The sequence below is a fragment of the Penicillium subrubescens genome (assembly GCF_028828155.1).
Source record: "Penicillium subrubescens strain IBT 31985 chromosome Unknown utg000002l_segment0_segment0, whole genome shotgun sequence".
NCBI lineage: Eukaryota > Fungi > Ascomycota > Eurotiomycetes > Eurotiales > Aspergillaceae > Penicillium > Penicillium subrubescens.
Window position 1 is genome coordinate 7,681,178 of NW_026643152.1, and position 19,188 is coordinate 7,700,365.

At 50.5% G+C, this 19,188-nt stretch overlaps 8 protein-coding genes across 8 annotated transcripts; 4 read left to right on the forward strand and 4 right to left on the reverse strand.

Annotated features, from left to right (window-relative positions):
- Positions 1-294: 294 nt before the first annotated feature.
- On the forward strand, positions 295-2,171 carry N7473_004098 (serine hydrolase domain-containing protein; the record flags this gene model as incomplete). Its single annotated transcript, XM_057150038.1, has 4 exons — positions 295-835; positions 886-939; positions 1,009-1,285; positions 1,352-2,171. The coding sequence occupies 4 exons, from the start codon at positions 295-297 to the stop codon at positions 2,169-2,171; spliced, it is 1,692 nt and encodes a 563-aa protein (XP_057013692.1).
- A 450-nt stretch (positions 2,172-2,621) lies between these two features.
- N7473_004099 (uncharacterized protein) lies at positions 2,622-3,396 on the reverse strand (the record flags this gene model as incomplete). The annotated part of the gene is made up of 2 exons (XM_057150039.1): positions 2,622-3,031; positions 3,084-3,396. 2 exons carry the CDS (start codon positions 3,394-3,396, stop codon positions 2,622-2,624), a joined length of 723 nt encoding a protein of 240 aa, XP_057013693.1.
- Positions 3,397-4,266: 870 nt separating this feature from the next.
- On the reverse strand, positions 4,267-6,366 carry N7473_004100 (WD40 repeat domain-containing protein; the record flags this gene model as incomplete). Its single annotated transcript, XM_057150040.1, has 6 exons — positions 4,267-4,381; positions 4,446-4,593; positions 4,650-5,130; positions 5,194-5,597; positions 5,647-5,741; positions 5,807-6,366. The coding sequence occupies 6 exons, from the start codon at positions 6,364-6,366 to the stop codon at positions 4,267-4,269; spliced, it is 1,803 nt and encodes a 600-aa protein (XP_057013694.1).
- Positions 6,367-6,478: 112 nt separating this feature from the next.
- Positions 6,479-6,682, forward strand: N7473_004101 (uncharacterized protein; the record flags this gene model as incomplete). Its single annotated transcript, XM_057150041.1, has 1 exon — positions 6,479-6,682. The coding sequence occupies one exon, from the start codon at positions 6,479-6,481 to the stop codon at positions 6,680-6,682; it is 204 nt and encodes a 67-aa protein (XP_057013695.1).
- Positions 6,683-8,412: 1,730 nt separating this feature from the next.
- On the reverse strand, positions 8,413-9,817 carry N7473_004102 (Auxin Efflux Carrier superfamily; the record flags this gene model as incomplete). Its single annotated transcript, XM_057150042.1, has 3 exons — positions 8,413-8,499; positions 8,547-9,523; positions 9,583-9,817. The coding sequence occupies 3 exons, from the start codon at positions 9,815-9,817 to the stop codon at positions 8,413-8,415; spliced, it is 1,299 nt and encodes a 432-aa protein (XP_057013696.1).
- Positions 9,818-9,996: 179 nt separating this feature from the next.
- N7473_004103 (oxygenase MpaB family protein) lies at positions 9,997-11,557 on the reverse strand (the record flags this gene model as incomplete). Its single annotated transcript, XM_057150043.1, has 4 exons — positions 9,997-10,269; positions 10,330-11,056; positions 11,114-11,142; positions 11,204-11,557. The coding sequence occupies 4 exons, from the start codon at positions 11,555-11,557 to the stop codon at positions 9,997-9,999; spliced, it is 1,383 nt and encodes a 460-aa protein (XP_057013697.1).
- A 1,301-nt stretch (positions 11,558-12,858) lies between these two features.
- On the forward strand, positions 12,859-14,934 carry N7473_004104 (H(+)-transporting V1 sector ATPase subunit A; the record flags this gene model as incomplete). Its single annotated transcript, XM_057150044.1, has 4 exons — positions 12,859-12,963; positions 13,054-13,138; positions 13,239-13,906; positions 13,981-14,934. 4 exons carry the CDS (start codon positions 12,859-12,861, stop codon positions 14,932-14,934), a joined length of 1,812 nt encoding a protein of 603 aa, XP_057013698.1.
- A 438-nt stretch (positions 14,935-15,372) lies between these two features.
- N7473_004105 (dynamin-like GTPase vpsA) lies at positions 15,373-18,767 on the forward strand. Its single transcript, XM_057150045.1, has 8 exons — positions 15,373-15,513; positions 15,577-15,646; positions 15,724-15,818; positions 15,954-16,695; positions 16,774-17,415; positions 17,474-17,732; positions 17,794-17,878; positions 17,936-18,767. Exons 1-8 carry the CDS (start codon positions 15,488-15,490, stop codon positions 18,102-18,104), a joined length of 2,088 nt encoding a protein of 695 aa, XP_057013699.1. The 5' UTR covers positions 15,373-15,487; the 3' UTR covers positions 18,105-18,767.
- The last annotated feature ends 421 nt before the right edge of the window (positions 18,768-19,188 follow it).

The window sequence follows — 19,188 nt, forward strand, 5'->3', positions numbered from 1 at the left end:
GGGGGCTAAAACAAGGTTTGCCACCAACTTTGAGACCCTTGTTGGGTAAGGAACTATACCTTGGATGGGGCTTGTTGCATAGACAGCGCTTCAACCAGTCACATATGGTTAGCCTGGAGACTTGGCTTACGTCTGGGGTTGTTGTATAGATCAACAGCTCATCAATGCTGCGGATCACAGCCACGGTAGATTCAAGATATAAGACCAAAGGAAATTGCTTTGCTAGTTACGAATTCTATCATACAACAATTAGGAAAGCAATCTTCACATCTACTCTCTTATCGAATTGGTACTATGCTTTTTGATAAGGTACTTGTTGCGTCCCTATTGGGATTCGCAGCAAGCTCATCAGCAGCTACTATTGTAGCCATCGATGAAGTCCCTCTGATTGGACCAGCCTTCATTTCCAATTTCGATCCATCAAACTCAACTGCCATACATACTGCAAAATCCAAGTTTCCTCGTCTAATTGAGAATCTCTTCTCCAAAGGAACCCTCAATAAGACAGACTTGGCCTTTTCAGTGGATGTGTTCTCGGCGGCAACCAACAAATCTATCTACTCCTATTCGCACGTCGGAAAGGATGCCAATCACACTTTGACTGCTGGGGTCCTCAATGACAAGACGATAGCGCGCATTGGAAGCGTCACCAAGCTCTTCACGGCTTATGCCCTCATCGCGAAGGGAGGAATGGAAGTCTTGAGCCAGCCAGTGACCAAGTTCCTTCCGGAACTGGCTGGTAACTCTTCTGATGATCGGTTGTTGAGGCTCAGATGGGAAGATATCACCGTCGGCGCATTGGCAGCTCAGCAGGCTGGTACTGGAGGACCGGGTGGTCAGTACTCATCCAAATAACTCACGAATCAAGGCTGACTTCTCGACTAGATTTTTTTTCAAAATACTACAAACCCGATGATCCATCGAACTACACAGTGAAAGGTAGTTGATTAACTCATACATTTTCATTATCAAAATAAGAAAGTTACTAATCCATCTTATGTTCGTCAGATTTCCTAAACTTCATGCGCGACGATAAACGACCTGTGATCTCCCCATTCCGCAATGCCATCTACTCCGATGCCGGATATACTGTTCTAGGACAAGTCGTCGCTCGACTAGCAGGCAAGAAGACATACTCCGAAGCAATCCGCGACATTCTGTTCAAGCCATTGAGCCTGGATAATATGTCGACAAAGGCCCCCAAGGGATCTGGATTGAATGCAATCGACCGGTCAAGAATCGACAAAAGTTCATCTTGGGGTCTTGATCTGGAAGTTGTGGCATCGTAGGTTTTCCCAGTAGCTCTCTGTTTATCAATTAGATATGGGAACTCGAACTAATTACTGGGCAGATCTGGCGGTATTTATGCGAATGGTGCAGACCTTCGAGCAGCAGGTCTATCCATCCTCAACTCCGAACTACTCTCACCCGCCAACACATCCGAGTGGATGAAGCCTCGCAGTGGTACCGGCACTCTAGTCGAACTTGTAGGAGCACCATGGGAAATCTCTCGTCTGGAGATCCCCGTTTCCCCCGGCTCGAACCGGACTCGAATCTCCGATCTCTATACAAAGGCTGGTGGTAACAAGGACTACACCACCATCTTTGCCCTTTCTCCAGATCATGGTATTGGCTTTTCGATCCTCATCGCTGGGGACACTGCCACGCCTGCCCGATGGCCTCTCCGGGATACAGTTGGTCAAACGTTTATCCCCGCTGCCGAGCATGCAGCCTGGGAGAATGCCAAACGAAATCTTGCGGGAACCTTCGTCGATAAGTCCACGCCTGGTACCAACCTGACATTGACGGTTGACAAGGGCCGCCCTGGTCTTGGACTGGGCGCTTTCTGGGTGAAAGGCCAGAATGGCCGTGATAACCCTCACTGGCGCCTCTATCCAACTGGTCTTAACTCCATCTCGCGCTCGTTGTCAGCACTCTACAGGAGCCAAGGAAAGATGCGTGTGGCTCACCGCATGGCAGAGCCAGAGCCTCCAATGAAGCCCCGTGCTGCTGTTGAAGGAGGAAAGGGAGGTTTATTTGATAACTCGTTCACGTGGATGAACATTGACTTTGCGGGTCCGGCTGATGAGTTTATTTTTGATCTTGTCGATGGGCGACTCGTCAGTGTTGAGCTCCCGGTGACTGGTATGGTCCTGCATCGAGTTGAATAAATGTATCGTCGTTAGTTTGTGTCATTTGAGAATTCGCGACGGGACACGCTGAAACTTGATTTGTTTATCTTTATCATATTACAGAATAGAAACAAGACTATTAAGAAAATTAACCTTTCGAAATACTTTGTGTTAGCACTGTATCCAACTTTCATTAACCTTGGCGAGCTTTGCTGCCAGGACGCCAGGAGTCAAGACGATCGGCTAATGAGAGTGGAATTGATGGTGAAACCTGTCCCACGCTATCGAACTCGCAGGCCTCTAAGGATCCACGCTCCGTTATCAGAGCCCTTCAGCTAAGTGCTTGAATCTGGTTGCCTTGGGGCCAAGTGAGATGATTTTCCAAAATAATGTACACGATAAACTCAATCTCCTCCAGACCAATATCTCATCCCTCTTCTCATAACTATCTTACAACACCCTAAAGCCCCGAACCACAGTATATCAGTTTTAACGACTACTCTCCAAGACAGCTTGAATCCCATTCGCGAAAAGCGCCCTGGCATAGAGGGCATGGAACCACTTCCCTACCTCAGGGACAGGCGATTTGTTCGTTTGTGGATTACAAGTAAATCCCTCCAGGCTAATCCGTATCCGAGCCTCCGGTTGCTCTACTTCAGAAATTTTGTCTGAAGAAGTAGGGTTCCTGGTGATACTGAAACGGTGGCATCCAGCGAAGGAGTACTTATCTGAACCAAACCCATAGTCGACGTAACTTAATGGCGAACCCGGTGATTCAGGGACATGCTTGTCGAGAAGTTGAAAGACACCAAATAAGCGTGTACCAACGTCGCAAAGCTCGTTGACTGGAACTTCCGACCTTCTCCATAACTCGGGTGCTTGTGTGTCTTGTGAGAAGTCTAAAAAATCGTCAATACAACGGATCGTATGAATAAAAGTGTGATAACGTACTTGTAAAATGCACAGGAAGAATCCTCCAAGCTCCAGCGTTCAATAAAATACCCTCCATACCAAAAACAAATCCCCCGAAGAATCCCGAGGTGAACGATGATAGAATCTTCGAATCGGTCATACCCGCCAACGTCTCGGCATCGAAGTCTTGCCAGACGGTATCTGAAAGCACCATGTGATGGCGTGGATTGACGAGCTCCGCAGATCGAGATGTGAGGAATCCATCTCTAGTAGAGTTGATGGAATTGGAGTTGTAGAGGGTGTCGAAGAATGACTTCCTTGGGAGCATTCGTGACCAGGACCTGGCGGACATTGAATGAACAATTTATCCTGTCGGGTTTTCTGCGAATTGTAACAATTTGGTGGATTGAAATTGCATAGAATAATGGACATCTGTCTTGTCCTAGAAGTTCAATGGCGATAATATTTAGGAGATCTCGTGATTGTTCAACCTGAGTCATATACGAAGTTGGCCCCCACATAAGCAAAGGCTGATGTTGGCGTGCCTGGGACATCCACACTTCCGATCATCCAATACCAGGGCAGTCGTTACTCATTCCTAACGCTGCAGAGGCTATGATGCAGTGGCGTTTTCAAGAATTTTCATTCGGCACCATTACTAGTGGAGCGTTTTATGATCTTTCGGTTGCGGAGACAGAAGCTAAGCCGTATGACAAGCAGAGCCGAGAACGACACTATGGCCACATTTACTAACTACTATGCCACACACTCAAATCAAAGACACGATATTCCCATTGAAACGCTTGCGCCATTCCTGTATTGACTGCGATAAATGCCTGCAAAGAAATCTGCTAACTTAGGGGAAAGGGGAATCGGGGTAGCAGCGGACAATGAAACTAGTCCTGCGAATGCAACGGAGCGAAGAGAGGGTAAGGTAGGAAGGCTACTGAGGTGAGGTAGAGGGTATTGGGGATAGGATTGCGAATTGAGAAGGTAGTGGGTGCAGACGCGAAAAAGAAGGTGGATTACACGAAATAGTAATCAGAATAGGAGAAATGAAAAGCACGGTTTATCGTCTTCGATTCCAGATGCTCCAGATATGATTGATTCCCCTCGGTCATGGTGAAAAAGTAGAAATCAACTCGTTGAAAACTCAATGGAAAACGCCCTCGCGGGATGGTAGTCATGGAAACATTCTTTGCTTGTGCAATGAGATGAGGTATCAAAATGCCGAAGTAGTCCGTAGTGCGCTTGTCCGTGGGAACCCTGTTGATGATATGCCTCGACGTTGACTCGCTCCAGCGATTGGGCGATGGCGTTCGGGGTCTATGGACCAGCTGTGGAAAGTTGTTAAAACCTGCATAAAGTATGAGATGCGGGATCGTAGAGGTTGTAGCTTACATGCGCACGGCTTTGTCGTCACCAGCTGAGACGAACATGCCTGGATTTGTCGGACTCCATGATATTGAGTTCACACAGCCCTTAGTGTGAGCTTCCAAGGTTTCCACAAGGGTCCCGTTGTCCTTGTGCCAAATGTAAATTCGGGAATCTAAAGTTAGTTAGCACCATGACTCTTTCAAGTCACCATGATAAGGAAACACTCACCTTCACTGCCACTGACAACAAAATTCTCCGCTGCTCCACCAAAGGTGCTCCGAATCACATAACTGCCCTGCTTGTATCCCTTGAATCGTCGCACAACAGCAGTAGTATCCATGTCGATCAATTGAATTTCCCCTTCCGCCAGATTTATCAGCATGTGCTTCGAGTCCCGACTGATAACAACGGATGTTGGTTTGCTCGGAAAGGAAAGGCAATAGTCCTCTTCGTAAGTGCGGAAATCAAATACATGAAGCTTGGAATCCGTGTCTGCTGCGACGAGCCGTCGGCCATCCGGGCTGATTGCGCAATCTTGCGTCCGGAATCCACCCTTCCAGGTATGCAGTGGTGATCCCCTCATACTCCAGTGGCAGAGGCCGGAGCTCGCATCGAATGACGACGTCACGAATGATTCGCTATCAGGGGCCCATCCCGCAGCGGTCACTGGGTGGCAGTGATGGTCGATCGTCAAAAGACAGCGCCCAGTCTGGATTTATGATCATGTAAGTAACTGTTCATTCATTTCCTCGGACAATTTACGAGTGTTTACCTCAGCATTCCATACCCGCGCCGTCCTGTCTTGCGAGCAGGTTATAAGCTTGGAGTCATCAGGACTCCAGCAGGCAAAGGCAACTCCATCTGAGTGCCCGTTAAGTCTGTGGATCACCGAAAAGGTACTCGTATCGTAGATCAGCACGGAGCGGTCCTGGCCTGCAGTAACCAACTTGGTTCCATCGTGGGAAAATCCGCAGTGCCAAACCTCGTCATTGTGCTGGTTGAGGTTGGCACTAACGTCTAGTGGGAAGTCACTTCGGTCGCACATGTGATCGGAATAGAGTGATGGCGGCTCGGCGGTATTATGATAGAGACAATTGCTGATCTGGCCCTGCTTCACGTAGTCCAATAGGATTGCAAGACGGTGCTGCGGAATCATGACCGAGGGAGAGATGGATTCTATGACTGATCAGCAAGAGCTACAGCTTGAGGTTTGAGAACTCCTTACTTGACAAGTCGGCCAGAAGCCGCTCTCGAGATGAGCTGATTGGGCCATCCCACCCTGCCTGCTCGTGGAGCATTTCCGTAGGACACATCAGGAGGCTGTAGAATCGAGTATATTAGAGACCAGCCATGGTAGGCAAACGACTGAATACGAAATGCATTACCTTGAAAGCGCATGGAGCCGGTCCACGTCGTAGTTCAAGGGCGTGAGTTCTTGCCGGAGCACTACTAGCGCTGAGCCCAACTCGCGTGCTTCGAGGAGCTCCAAGAATTTCTGCTGACGGAGATAGAACAGCATTTCACTGCGGTCCGCATCTTCCGCCAATACCAGTGTCTCTTCCGAAGAACCTTTCTGGCCATTTTTCGGTGCCATATTTCGGAAAGATTGGATGAGGATCCGTTCAGCCTCGAACCACCGTCCATCAAGTACCGCGCTCCGGAATGTCGCAACACCGGGTGTCTCCAACTGATAACCACTCTCGGAGCTTAAAGTCGATGCTGCAGAGTTATAGCCCAGCTCGTACAGACTCTGGATCAAAATCCGCGTCACTTCCTCCCGGTTATGGCCAAAGTAGGAGCTCGTCAAGGCTTTCGTAGCGCCATTTGACTGCGACTCTCCATTCGCTGACGTCGTTTGTTGGCCATTCAGACTGGCTTTTCTCGAGGTCGACCCGTAGGACGCCTGTGAAAAGCCATTTGTGCTGGATAGCCCGTTGGGCCGCATGGTTTCTAGGCGCCTGCGCTTGCGGGATGGAGAGCGGCCGTCAGCTCGAGCGGCCGTGAGGGTTGGATCGTCCTGGAACACAGTTTCGCGTGCCCTGGTGTCGTCTGCGTGAATGTCCGTGCCCGCCGTCCTCGTTGCTAGCGCCTCCTCAGAGCTGTTGCTCGATCGGAGATGGCGGCGTCGGGAGTTAGGCGGTCGAGGGGTTCGGCCGGCGATGGAGGGTGGTTGTGAAGTGGAAGGTCCACCTCGATACTCTGAAGAAGGCGGGAAATGCTCAGAACTACTGGTGGCAGCAGCGGCGGCGGAGGAGGAGTAGGAGATGGCGGCAGGATTGGGGGGAAGAAGAAGATCGGGGTGGTCGGAGGCGGAGGGACGATAGGAACGATTGTCGGCCAGGTCGACAAATAATTAGGATCTGCCCGGTTCCCTGGCTCTTTAGAAGAACCAGGTGAGCAGACCTACAGGTGGTGGTGGCGGGTGGATCAGTCCTCGCCGGGGGGAGTAGGAGCTCCGAATGGGGGTTGAATGGGGAGGAGCTTTTTGGTTCTTGCAGGAAGTCACAAGGCTTTTTTAGGTTAGAATATCGAGAATGTTGAGAGGAGATGTGCACGGATAGCAGAGATGAAGGTAAGGAAGTAGTAGGTGCCGCTAGGGACTTTGTATTTCCCTTGGTGAGCAGTAGTAATGGTGATGATGATGGGGGGTTTTGGGTGAGGTCGGGCGGAGAAGTTGCTTATCGGCGGAGGAGAACAGAACGAGTTAAACTGAAAGTTCCTTACGGACTTTGACAGTGAGTGTAGTGGGTTTAGTTAGTTCCGCTGGCAGGCCAATGAGCCAAGAAGCTGCTAAGAAGGCGATTGGGGGAAGTGGGACCTCGTAAGTCACAGGTCGACTTTGGGCCCGTCACAAGATGATGACGATAAAGGTGATCAGGAATTAATAGGCGTTGGTGTCTGAGTTTCACCAATGTTGCGCTTGATTTCTCAGCTGATTGGAAAAAGACAGGATTATTTTCGTCTTTCAAGCTTAGGCCGGTCCGAAAGATGTTTGAGTGCTCAAACAGTCAACGAGTCATGCGAGTGTGCTTGCTGCTTGCCGATCCCCGGGCGCCTACAGAGACAAGCCATGTCTACAGTCCAACAAAAGCACACAGAGAGTGTAAGGAAATAATATAGATAGAATGAAATAATCTCTAGGAATATTTTCATCTTTATATATGGGCCTTCAGTTGATCGTTTTACTTGCCAGTAGGCCAATAGGTAGCTGCCTCAAAGATCTGATGAAACCCCAGATCTTCGGATGAATTATATACATCCAAAGCTGCAGCTGTCAAACTCCATATCCACCTGGCAATTCCCTGACCCAGATACTGGGACTCTTCTACTTGTGCTGGGAACCCGGAATACTTTTGAGCTTAGACATCATGGCCGCATTTCATTTGCAGTGGTTCGCCCTGCGTCCACTGACGACATCATGATGCCGATGGTCCTACTTCCAATATAAGAACCCGGAGCATCACTTTTTTCAGCTTCTCCAAATAATCTCTACTCAATAAGATTTGAGCCACCATCAATCTTTCTATTGAATCTCCAACTTTACCTTCTTATTTCAATCTACAATATTCATCATGGGCTGCGACTGCGGAGCTACTTGCAATTGCACTGGTGCCCAGGGCTGCAACTGCGACAACACTTGTTCCTGCAAGGGATGCGGAGTATGTGATCCATGTTTTTTGGTCCCCAAGGAGAAGAGGAGAAGCTGGTGTGAGCAATAAGATATAGGATCGAGGCTAACCTGCTTATTGTGCTTTATAGAAGTAAGAGGCGTCCCTATCTTAGGATGGCGGCTAGTAGCTCCTAGCCATTAGCCACGCTTGCCTGGTCTAAGAAAGGGCTGTCATGTCGCTTCGGGAAAATGGTTTTAATGTAACATTAATATGGACTCGCTCTTTAAGACAGTTTGAATTTTTATCCACGGACTTGTCCCTCTATATATACTAAACGTGAGAGTTGAGCTTCCGCGTGATGGTGTGATATGTAGACGTCATCAAGATCTCTCTTTAAGCACCGCCTCAGAAGCCTTGAGCGCGCCCGTAATAGTAAAACATATAAACGGCGACAGCGCATACATTACCTAATTTCATTAGCATGTACATAACTTCTCCATAGCATAATTCTTACCGTTAATGTCTTCGCAATAGCCATCTTCTCCGTCTCCGAAGCCTGCGCTACCTCCGCCAACCCCGAAATGACCAACGCCGGCGGCCCGGCCGGCATCAGCATCATACTGAACCAAAGAATAGGATCATCCCCCAGAAGCTTTGTATGCTTTGCCAGGCCGTATATCAACGAAATGCTCACAGCCGGCCAGGCCACCAGCCGTACTAAAAAGATTATCGTCATGGCCCGGATAGGAATGCGACTCGATTCGTCCGCCTCGCCCTGTGCCACCATCCGCTCAAAGGCGACCGCAAGTTTACACCCAACCAGGAAGATCTGTAGTGTTGTGAAGAGCCGTCCGATATTGCGCACGCTAGCCGTTAGCCAACCCTGGAGATAACCGCCATCTTCCTCGCGGAAGAAAAATGCCCGGTGCAGGGCAGGAACTAGGCCTAGCAACGCGCCGACGAGAGTACAGCATATCGCTACCCCGGCGAAGGGATCTCCAAAGGGCGCCATGAGCTCTTCTCGGACCCGATACGGGAAGAACGAGACAAGCCAGGTGGTCCAGGAGTGAATGCGCATTCCAACTGCATGTTGGGCAGTTTGTGCGCGCTCCGGTAGAAGGGAAGTAGTTTCGGTCAGAGGTTCATCCTCGCATTCAGATACATGCTGATCTTCGATACTGCTCGGACGAGTTTCAGCGTTTTCGCCGTCGTGAAGCATCCGCGGACCGACCACGTAGGCGATGGTTTTGCTGACGACTGCGCAGACGAGGAAATAGCTTTGTGCTCGCTCGATTCCGTCGGCTGTGCTTTCGTCGCCGCGGAGGATGAGCCGTAGAGAGCCTACGCTGTCGAGGGATTGGAGGAGTAGTAGAGGGAGGGAGGAGGTATTATTGAACGTGGTTGCTGGTGCAACCCAGTGGGGTAATCGAAATAGTCGTGCTAACACATGTGATAAACCGATGGATGCGAATGTGTAGACGAATGACCAAGCTTAACCGTCGGAATTGATGAGCGTTAACCGGAGATCGAGATATATCCGGGGCACTTACCCAGGACTGGAAGATAGTTCATCGCTGTACCTATATGAAGCTCTCTACCGAGATTCACCACAATGAGTGCCGGCAAAAAGAGCTTAATACCCAATGCAGACATATCATTGATGGTGGCATCGTGGATCAGTCTTAGGCGTCGTGCAGCAACTCCATAGCACATGGTTAATATTACCGAGACACAAGCCTTGAGAGCCCCCAGAAACGGTGGCAACAAGCCATCATCAGGGCGCATGATGGCGGCTCTTGCAATTGAAACAGAAGTACTGTGTACACTGAAGGATTGAAAATTTTCATTGGAACCTATACATTATTTGATAGCGTCATAGTGACCCAATCTACCATTTACAATTTTCCAAAAAGGGAACTGAGTATACAAAAGTTCTGCACTTGAGCTTCCCAGAGAAAAAACACCTATACGCGCATGGCATGCAAAAGCTGGTCCGACGGGATCAACTTCGCGGCGAAGGCTAGTGCTATACCTAGAGTGAGCACTGCGCCAAAAGCTGTCATAAGCCCGAGATGTCCCAGACTCTCGAGACCAGGACTTTCAAACTTGGTTGTGCGTCGTTGACCCAAGCGTGTGGTGCGTGTGAGTGTGGGCAGATACTTGAACTCGAAGCGGCTTTCGCCTCCAAGGCCAAGCTTCTCGTCCATGAGCATCTTGTAAAAGTATTTGCGGCGCATCTAAGATCGGATGGTTAGTTCTAGGAGCGGTCCCAAGGGATGGATAGGCGAAATGCTTACGTTGATCATGAACCGATCCATGAAGTAGATCCTGGGTATAATAGTTGAGACCAGTCTCACCCAGAAACAGTATCCCCACAGAATGACCCGATAGTACAGACTGGACCTTGGGATATCCAATTCATCCGCAAGCTGATCGCCATTAAGGAGACGACTCATCGCCTCGAGGAATTCCTTTGACGCATAAGACGGTGCGGTATTCTCCAGACCGATGATGATATTCTTAGCCAGAATCTTGCCAATCTCGGTAGGATCAATTTCAGAAATCAAGAGTGACTCCATCATCGCCCGGGCCTTGGCCGTACTCTCGAATGGCTCCGTCGGCGTTCCCATGTAGTAAGCGACGAGCCGCCAGAGCGCGATATAATCTTCAATCTCCTGTTGTTTGAGGTAGATCCCCTGACGAGGTAGCCCGAGCCAGACCACCGAGCTGCAAAAAGTGTTGATGGTGCCGATGCAATCGAGATCATTGACGGGTGTACCGTACATGTCAACGTCGTAGTAGTCTGGCTTTTGTTCTACCAGACTCAAGATTCTCAACCGGACGGAAGCGTGGAGGAGCCGTACACGGACGGAGGAGACGTTGCCTTGGCCGCCTGGTTTCATTCCCTCTGCTGAGCTGCTGACTTGGAGGACGTGTTGGAGTGTTTCGAGGAGTCGACGGCGGACTACTTTGGCGCCGAAACCACCGGTTCGGGCAAGTGTTTCCACGACTCGCATGGCGCCCCTGGAGAATGATTAGGCTAGGCTGGATAGAAGATGATAGGAGATGTCCGGTACTTACATTCCACCGAGTAGACTCTCAAACCCAAGCTGATAAAAAAGTAGTCAACAACGATGTTATAGATGGAAGGCCGATGGGTATAGAACTCACCACATTCAAGATGGGAACTCCATATCGGAAGAACACATCCTGTCCTCTCTGAATCTGCTCCCAATCTACCCATTCAGGAACCGTATTGACCTCATCCCATAGTTGTTTGAGTTTAGGATCCTCATCGGCATGCTTCTTCAACAAACCATACAGATCTTTCTTGAACGGCTTATCATCGTCCTCGCACGTGGGAATCTTGTTGAGAATTTGCACACATTCATCCGCCAGGCTATCATATGTTTGGATCATGGGATGTAACTCCTCTGACGACTGATGGAGGTCAGTCCAGTGGAAAGAGTAGCCCCAGTAGTGGCACTCGGTGGAATTTCCTTGTCGGGGGCTTTTTAACGCCATCGTGAGTAGTTTTGAAGGGTGGTCAAGGATTACAATGATAAGAAATGTCGTCTATTCGCGAGAGATGCATTCTCGCAAGTAATATAAGGCTCGTTTTGTTGTGTATATATGTACAGATGACCCGATGTTGAGGTTAGGTTGCCCCTCTCCTTCCATTCATGATCCAACATGGCTTTTTCCCTTGTACCGTGGTCCGTGGTCCGGGGTAAAAACGTGAGAGGGGGGCGGTTGACCGTTTGGGGGGAGCTTTGCATGTGAACCCGCCTATTTCCAATGCCGTTGATGATCGACACTCGCTTGAACATCTTAGGCTGATTTAGTGGTAGATAGTTCAGTAAGCCCATTATTTATGTCCTTTTTATACATCGATGGTTTCTTGGTGATTGGCTAGATGGCACCTGTCACGAGCCGAACTTCTTGCATACTCTTTTGGGTGCTTGGGAAGACAGTAGATGACACATTTCACATGCCGTCTCCTGCAATGAAAGACTTTGATTACTGGATGAGTCTGATATGATATTGCTGGCGTTGTGATCGTGAAGATTTAGGACAATTCCATGTGAAGTTTGTATGTGGTTCAAGTCATGTGTTCATTTGGGGGGCAGATAGGACAAAATACATCACCAGACTCTAGGATATAGGAGACAGCAACATTAGTTAGGACCTGCGATAATTGAGTGATAGGAAAAACTTCATGAATGGCCTCGGAGAAATCCTCGTCCAATTAGGACCCCATGCGACGCTTATCTCGCAGGACTACATAGATGAGTAGGTGGGAGGGGAGGTTGGATACTATAAACAAGAGGGCAAACCAACTATCTCAAATAGGGAGCAGCATCAAACTCTAACTAGGAAATGCAAAAGAGCTACTATTCCACGATGCTCACCTTTGTTCTCAGATGATGACCGACCGGGCGCCACTCTCTGAGCGGGCTGAGCAAGACCTGGATTGGATGACAGCTTAGGGGGGGACTCCACGATGCGAGCACCCTAGTCGATTAGCCGCCACCTCGATTGCTCATCAATAACACAGGGTCTCTGCCATTTCAGAGCGAATGTTAGGACTGGGAAGGCCTCGATTGAAAGCACGGCCGTCACTGCTGGATCTGATTAGCAGACGCGAGGAGCGACCGATTACTGCAACTCCAACTCAAACTGTTACTGTGGAGGACCCGTCGTCACCACCACCACCGTCACCGCCCGAGCTGCCACCGCTTCCAGACTCGCCCACCTCAGCCAGCTCGACTACTACCTCCACCACCTTCTCCGTGTCTACCCAGTCCACTCAAACCTCCTCCACGATGGCACCGGCAAAGGATGACAGCCATGCTCATGGCTCGGTCTTCTCAGTCTCCGGCCCCGTCGTTGTCGCCGAGCACATGATTGGCTGTGCCATGTACGAGCTGGTAGGTACCCCCAGCATTCCTCCCCGGGAAGCTCATCCCAGCTTGATCCCGAAAAGGGTATCGCCGTACTGATAGCATTCAACCTTCTAGTGCCATGTCGGTAAGGATTTGCTCGTCGGTGAAGTCATTCGACTCGAAGGCGACAAGGCCACTATTCAGGTCTACGAAGAAACCGGTACGCCAGCTCCCTCTCCCGGCCACGTATGCTCCGCATCGCAGCCACCTCCGCACATATCGACATTGACTAATTGTTGCGCTTTTGGGATGAAATATAGATGGTCTGACTATCGGCGATCCCGTTGCGCGGACCGGTAAGCCCCTATCCGTCGAGCTGGGCCCCGGTTTGATGGAGACGATCTACGACGGTATCCAACGGCCCCTCCGTGCTATCTCCGACAAGTCCAAGAGTATCTACATTCCCCGTGGTATTCGCGTTAATGCGCTGGACCGTGAGAAGAAGTGGGACTTCAAGCCCGTCAACTTCAAGGTTGGCGACCATATTACTGGAGGTGACATTTGGGGTACCGTGTTCGAGAACAGCTTGGTGAACGACCACAAGATCCTTCTGCCCCCGCGTGCCCGCGGTACCATCACCCGCATCTCCCCCGCCGGTAGCTATACTGTGGAGGAGAAGCTGCTGGAGGTCGAGTTTGAGGGTAAGAAGACCGAGTTCGGCATGATGCAGACCTGGCCCGTCCGTGTGCCCCGCCCCGTTAGTGACCGTCAGTCTGCCGATGCGCCCTTCATTGTCGGCCAGAGAGTGCTGGATGCTCTCTTCCCTAGTGTGCAGGGTGGTACCGTTTGCATTCCCGGTGCTTTCGGTTGTGGCAAGACTGTCATTTCCCAGAGTGTGTCCAAGTTCTCCAACAGTGATATCATCGTCTATGTCGGCTGCGGTGAGCGTGGTAATGAGATGGCTGAAGTGTTGATGGATTTCCCCGAGGTAACCCATTCGACCTCAAATAATCTGTGACATCGCAGAGGGAACTTCCTTGCTAACCCCCGTTCTTTCTGTAGCTTTCTATCGACGTCGGCGGCCGTAAGGAACCTATCATGAAGCGTACCTGCTTGATCGCCAACACCTCGAACATGCCCGTCGCTGCCCGTGAGGCCTCGATCTACACCGGTATCACCATCGCCGAGTACTGGCGTGATCAAGGAAAGAACGTTGCCATGATGGCTGACTCGAGTTCTCGCTGGGCCGAGGCTCTGCGTGAGCTTTCGGGTCGTCTGGGAGAGATGCCTGCTGATCAGGGTTTCCCCGCCTATCTGGGTGCTAAGCTGGCCTCTTTCTACGAGCGTGCCGGTAAGAGCAGCGCTCTTGGTAGCCCCGAGCGTGTCGGCAGTGTCAGCATCGTCGGTGCCGTCAGCCCGCCCGGTGGCGATTTCTCCGACCCCGTCACCTCCAGTACCCTTGGTATTGTGCAGGTCTTCTGGGGTCTCGATAAGAAGCTGGCTCAGCGCAAGCACTTCCCGTCCGTCAACACCTCTATGTCCTACAGTAAATACACCACCGTTTTGGACAAGTACTACGAGAAGCACAACCCGGACTTCCCTCGCCTGCGTGACCAAATCCGCGAGCTCCTGTCCAAGTCTGAGGATCTCGACCAGGTCGTGCAGCTAGTCGGTAAGGCGTCTCTGGGTGACTCTGACAAGATCACTCTGGACGTGGCTGCCATGGTCAAGGATGACTTCCTCCAGCAGAACGGTTACAGTGACTACGATCAGTTCTGCCCCCTCTGGAAGACCGAGTACATGATGAAGGCCTTCATGGGCTTCCATGACGAGGCCCAGAAGGCGATCGCCCAGGGTCAGAACTGGAACAAGGTCCGTGACGCCACTGCTGATCTCCAGAGTGCTCTGCGCAGCATGAAGTTCGAGATCCCCGATAACCAGGAGGAGGTGTCGGCCAAGTACGAAAAGCTTCTCCAGTCCATGACTGAGCGCTTTGCTTCCGTTTCGGATGAATAGATGTAGATTGGGTCTTGATGTATCTTGTTTCTATTTTTGCTGCCTTTGCATCATCTCATTTTTTCCCGGCTGTTATATTGTCTAGCACATTACCCTGTAGTTATTCTTGAACCAATTTTGTTCTTTGGGGCGGACACTTTTCATTCCCTTCTCGTATCGACTACTGAATAGTATACGATAGACAGATCCAAGATCAGGCGACAATGAAAGGACTGGACCGGAAGGGCAGGTGACCCACGTATAAACCCACTTCTTCATGATCGGAGTCCAGTATAGTGGATGCCTGCTGTCAGGTACTCACCACCGTGGCTAAGTAACCAACTGGCTAATCATAATGCAGCAGAACTCCGGTGCACGGCCAGTCGCTGGGCTGGACCGCCACTCTCATCCACCGCCTTCGTAGGCCTCCCCGACCAACAAACAATCTAACAATCTGCTGCTTCTCTTCACGATCAACACCTCTTCCTATTCTCTCCTCGTTCCCTCACTTTTCTTTCTCGTCTTTCAAAAAACCCACCTAGCTCCGAAGGAAGACCCCCCCAACCTCGCCAGCATGGCAAACCCAACCTCTGGCTACTCGTGCGTGACCCCCCTGCACCCCCCTCCACTCCGAGATGCGGCCTAGAGCTAACTTGTGCGCAGCATAAATGTCAACGATCCAAGCTTGATCTCTCTGGTCAACAAGCTGCAAGATGTCTTCTCTACAGTGGGCGTGAGTAAAATCAAAAACCTGCACCCGTGGCAACCCTGGTCTTGACCATTCCCACTGACACCGCTGCTTTGATCTAGGTACACAACCCTATCGACCTGCCCCAGATTGTCGTGGTTGGATCGCAGTCCAGTGGAAAGAGCTCAGTGCTAGAGAACATTGTCGGACGTGATTTGTATGTCTTTCCCCGATCCCATCGTGCTGTCCCTTTGCCCCCCGAACCTCTGCGCAACCCACGTGGTGGCGGGGGAACCCTCCCGGCGGTATCGTCGTCAGCCATTGCTAACCACTGTCTATCTGTACTTTCTAGCCTGCCCCGTGGTTCGGGAATCGTGACCCGGAGACCTCTTATTCTGCAACTGATCAACAAGACCCCTGCGCCGCAAACGAACGGAGATAACAAGATCGAGACGACAGATGCCGAGTCCAACGTCGATGAGTATGGCGAGTTCCTGCATATTCCTGGCCAGAAGTTCTTCGACTTCAACAAGATCCGGGAGGAGATTGTCCGTGAGACAGAGTCCAAGGTTGGCCGCAATGCCGGTATCTCGCCTGTCCCGATCAACCTGCGCATCTACTCGCCCAACGTCCTCACCCTGACCCTGGTCGATCTGCCTGGTCTGACCAAGGTACCTGTCGGAGATCAGCCCAAGGATATCGAGCGCCAGATCCGCGATATGGTTCTCAAGTACATCAGCAAGCCTAACGCTATCATTCTGGCTGTCACCTCGGCCAACCAGGATTTGGCCAACTCCGATGGTCTGAAGATGGCGCGTGAGGTGGACCCCGAAGGTCAGCGCACCATTGGTGTGTTGAGTAAGGTCGATCTGATGGACGAAGGCACTGATGTCGTGGATATTCTCGCTGGACGAATTATCCCTCTGCGCCTGGGCTATGTTCCCGTGGTCAACCGTGGTCAGCGTGATATTGAGAACAAGCGTCCCATCGCCTACGCCTTGGAGAACGAGAAGAACTTCTTCGAGAACCACAAGGCATACCGGAATAAGGCTTCATACTGCGGTACCCCCTACTTGGCCCGCAAGTTGAACCTGGTAAGCGATTGCTCCATTTATGGGAGAGATACGCACGTGGCAAGAAAGAATACTAATCTCAATCCGCCATCTCTGTAGATCCTGATGATGCACATCAAGCAAACTCTCCCCGATATCAAGGCTCGCATTTCCTCCTCCCTTCAGAAGTACACTACGGAGCTGGCGCAACTTGGTGATTCCATGCTCGGCAACAGCGCCAACATCATCCTCAACATCATTACCGAGTTCAGCAACGAGTACCGCACGGTTTTGGAGGGTAACAACCAGGAGCTGTCTAGCATTGAGCTGTCTGGTGGTGCTCGTATCAGTTTCGTGTTCCACGAGCTCTACTCCAACGGTGTCAAGGCCGTGGATCCCTTCGACCAGGTAAAGGACATTGATATTCGCACCATTCTCTACAACTCCTCCGGTTCCTCTCCCGCTCTTTTCGTCGGAACTACTGCCTTCGAGTTGATCGTCAAGCAGCAGATCAAGCGTCTGGAAGACCCCAGCAACAAGTGTATCTCGTTGGTTTACGATGAGCTGGTGCGCATTCTCGGTCAGCTCCTGAACAAGCAGCTGTTCCGCCGGTACCCCCAACTGAAGGAGAAGTTCCACGCTGTTGCCATTGCTTTCTTCAAGAAGTGCATGGACCCTACCAGCAAGCTGGTCAAGGACCTGATCGCCATGGAGGCCACCTACATCAACACTGGCCACCCTGACTTCCTTAACGGACACCGCGTAAGTAAACCTTGATTTTATGACCTTGTGGAGTTGGAATTATGCTGACCGAATGTAGGCTATGGCTATTGTCAACGAGCGGGCGCAGGCCGCCAAGCCCACCCAGGTTGACCCCAAGACCGGCAAGCCCCTTCCCGCCCGTGCCCAAAGCCCCTCTCTCGACACCACCGGTGAGGCTCAGAACCAAAGCGGATTCTTTGGCAGCTTCTGGGCTTCCAAGAACAAGAAGAAGATGGCGGCCATGGAGGCTCCTCCCCCAACTCTGAAGGCTTCCGCCAGTCTGTCTGAGCGTGAGACCTCGGAAGTTGAGGTTATCAGTAAGTGCCGCTCTGCAATAGCGTCCAGTGTGGTCCGCTATATACTAATCCCCCTTCTCAGAGTTGTTGATCACCTCATACTTCAACATCGTCAAGCGTACGATGATCGACATGGTCCCCAAGGCTATCATGTACACCCTGGTGCAGTATGTATCCCTACGATTAAATCTTTGCCACCCTCACATACTAATTCCTTCAATTAGATTCACCAAGGATGAGATGCAGCGCGAGCTTCTGGAGAACATGTACCGCAACAACGAACTGGATGATCTACTCAAGGAGAGTGACTACACCATCCGCCGGAGGAAGGAATGCCAACAGATGGTTGAGAGTCTGGGCCGCGCCAGCGAGATTGTCAGCCAGGTCCAGTAAATACCTGCTGGCAGAAGTATGGCAGGTTCTCATCATGGCTTATTAAGGGAGGGAACGATCAAGTCGTCAGAGCCGACTGTATGACTGAAATGTTTTCGCGCTGGCGGGAGTTGGGAACACACTCTACACCTCTCATCTTTCTTTGTGACTTTGCACCGGGTTCGAAATCTTGACTATACTCGTATTTTTCGCCGTCGCTTGTGTCATCTTGCCTTCGTCTGTTGAATGGCCGCCCGTCCCCGCATACCAGCAATGGGGACTGGCTGGCTCTAGAGCTGTTGATTCTCTTGTTTTGTTCACCGGAGCGGTGGTTTCCCCTCGAAGGAGAGGGGGAGTAAGGTATACCAGGATTGTCCCCTGGTGCCTCACCTTCTCACCTTTCTCCTTCCTGTTTCTTTTGGCCCGAATTTGAAAGCCTTATACCGTTTTCATTTCTCTTTGTTGGTCCGTTGTCTACTGTCTGCTTGTTTTTGAGACCCATGAGCCTTCTTCCAGATGACGATTGTATCAACTAATGATTTTCTGTGTTCTATGACTTTGCTTTAGAATTCGATCTATTCACTTTACATTTTTTGCTTTGTATACGCTGTGTTAGGTTTGTTTATGTTATAGTATACACCCAAGCATGTTACTACAAAGGTCGAAAGACAAAATATGACTGCTCAAAACTTCATGCTCAGTCATTTCTGGCACGCCACTGTACATCACGTGAGAGGAAGCAGCCCTAAGAGTTTAGGACGTAAGAGTGCATAGTATTCCTTCATATATCCATATAGAATAGAGTAGCTATGTAGCAAAATGAGTGCGGAAGAATCCTCTGTTTCTAGAAGTTGGGAACTCTCTGGATTGTAGAAGTGATTTTCAAAAGGCTGCTGGTGGTTAAGGAAAGAACGGCATCTTCTTGAGGAAGCTTCTTTCGCTCTTTCATCCATATTCTTTTCTGTAGGGTATGCCATAGTCCCTCAAAATATAAGCTGCTGGGCCCAGCTTTACTTCGGGTGCCAGGCTTCGAGGGAAAACTTCGCGATTTTGGTATCAAAGTAGGTTATTTTTGCTGGTAGTTTCTAAATAGCACCCACGGGGG

What these genes read in the sequence shown, in the direction of transcription:
- N7473_004105 (XM_057150045.1), top strand. Translation starts at nt 15,488, where the DNA reads ATGGCAAACCCAACCTCTGGCTACTC. An exon ending in ATGTCTTCTCTACAGTGGGC is followed by an intron (nt 15,647 to 15,723) that starts GTGAGTAAAATC and finishes GCTTTGATCTAG; the next exon opens with GTACACAACCCTATCGACCT. An exon ending in ATCATGTACACCCTGGTGCA is followed by an intron (nt 17,879 to 17,935) that starts GTATGTATCCCT and finishes TCCTTCAATTAG; the next exon opens with ATTCACCAAGGATGAGATGC.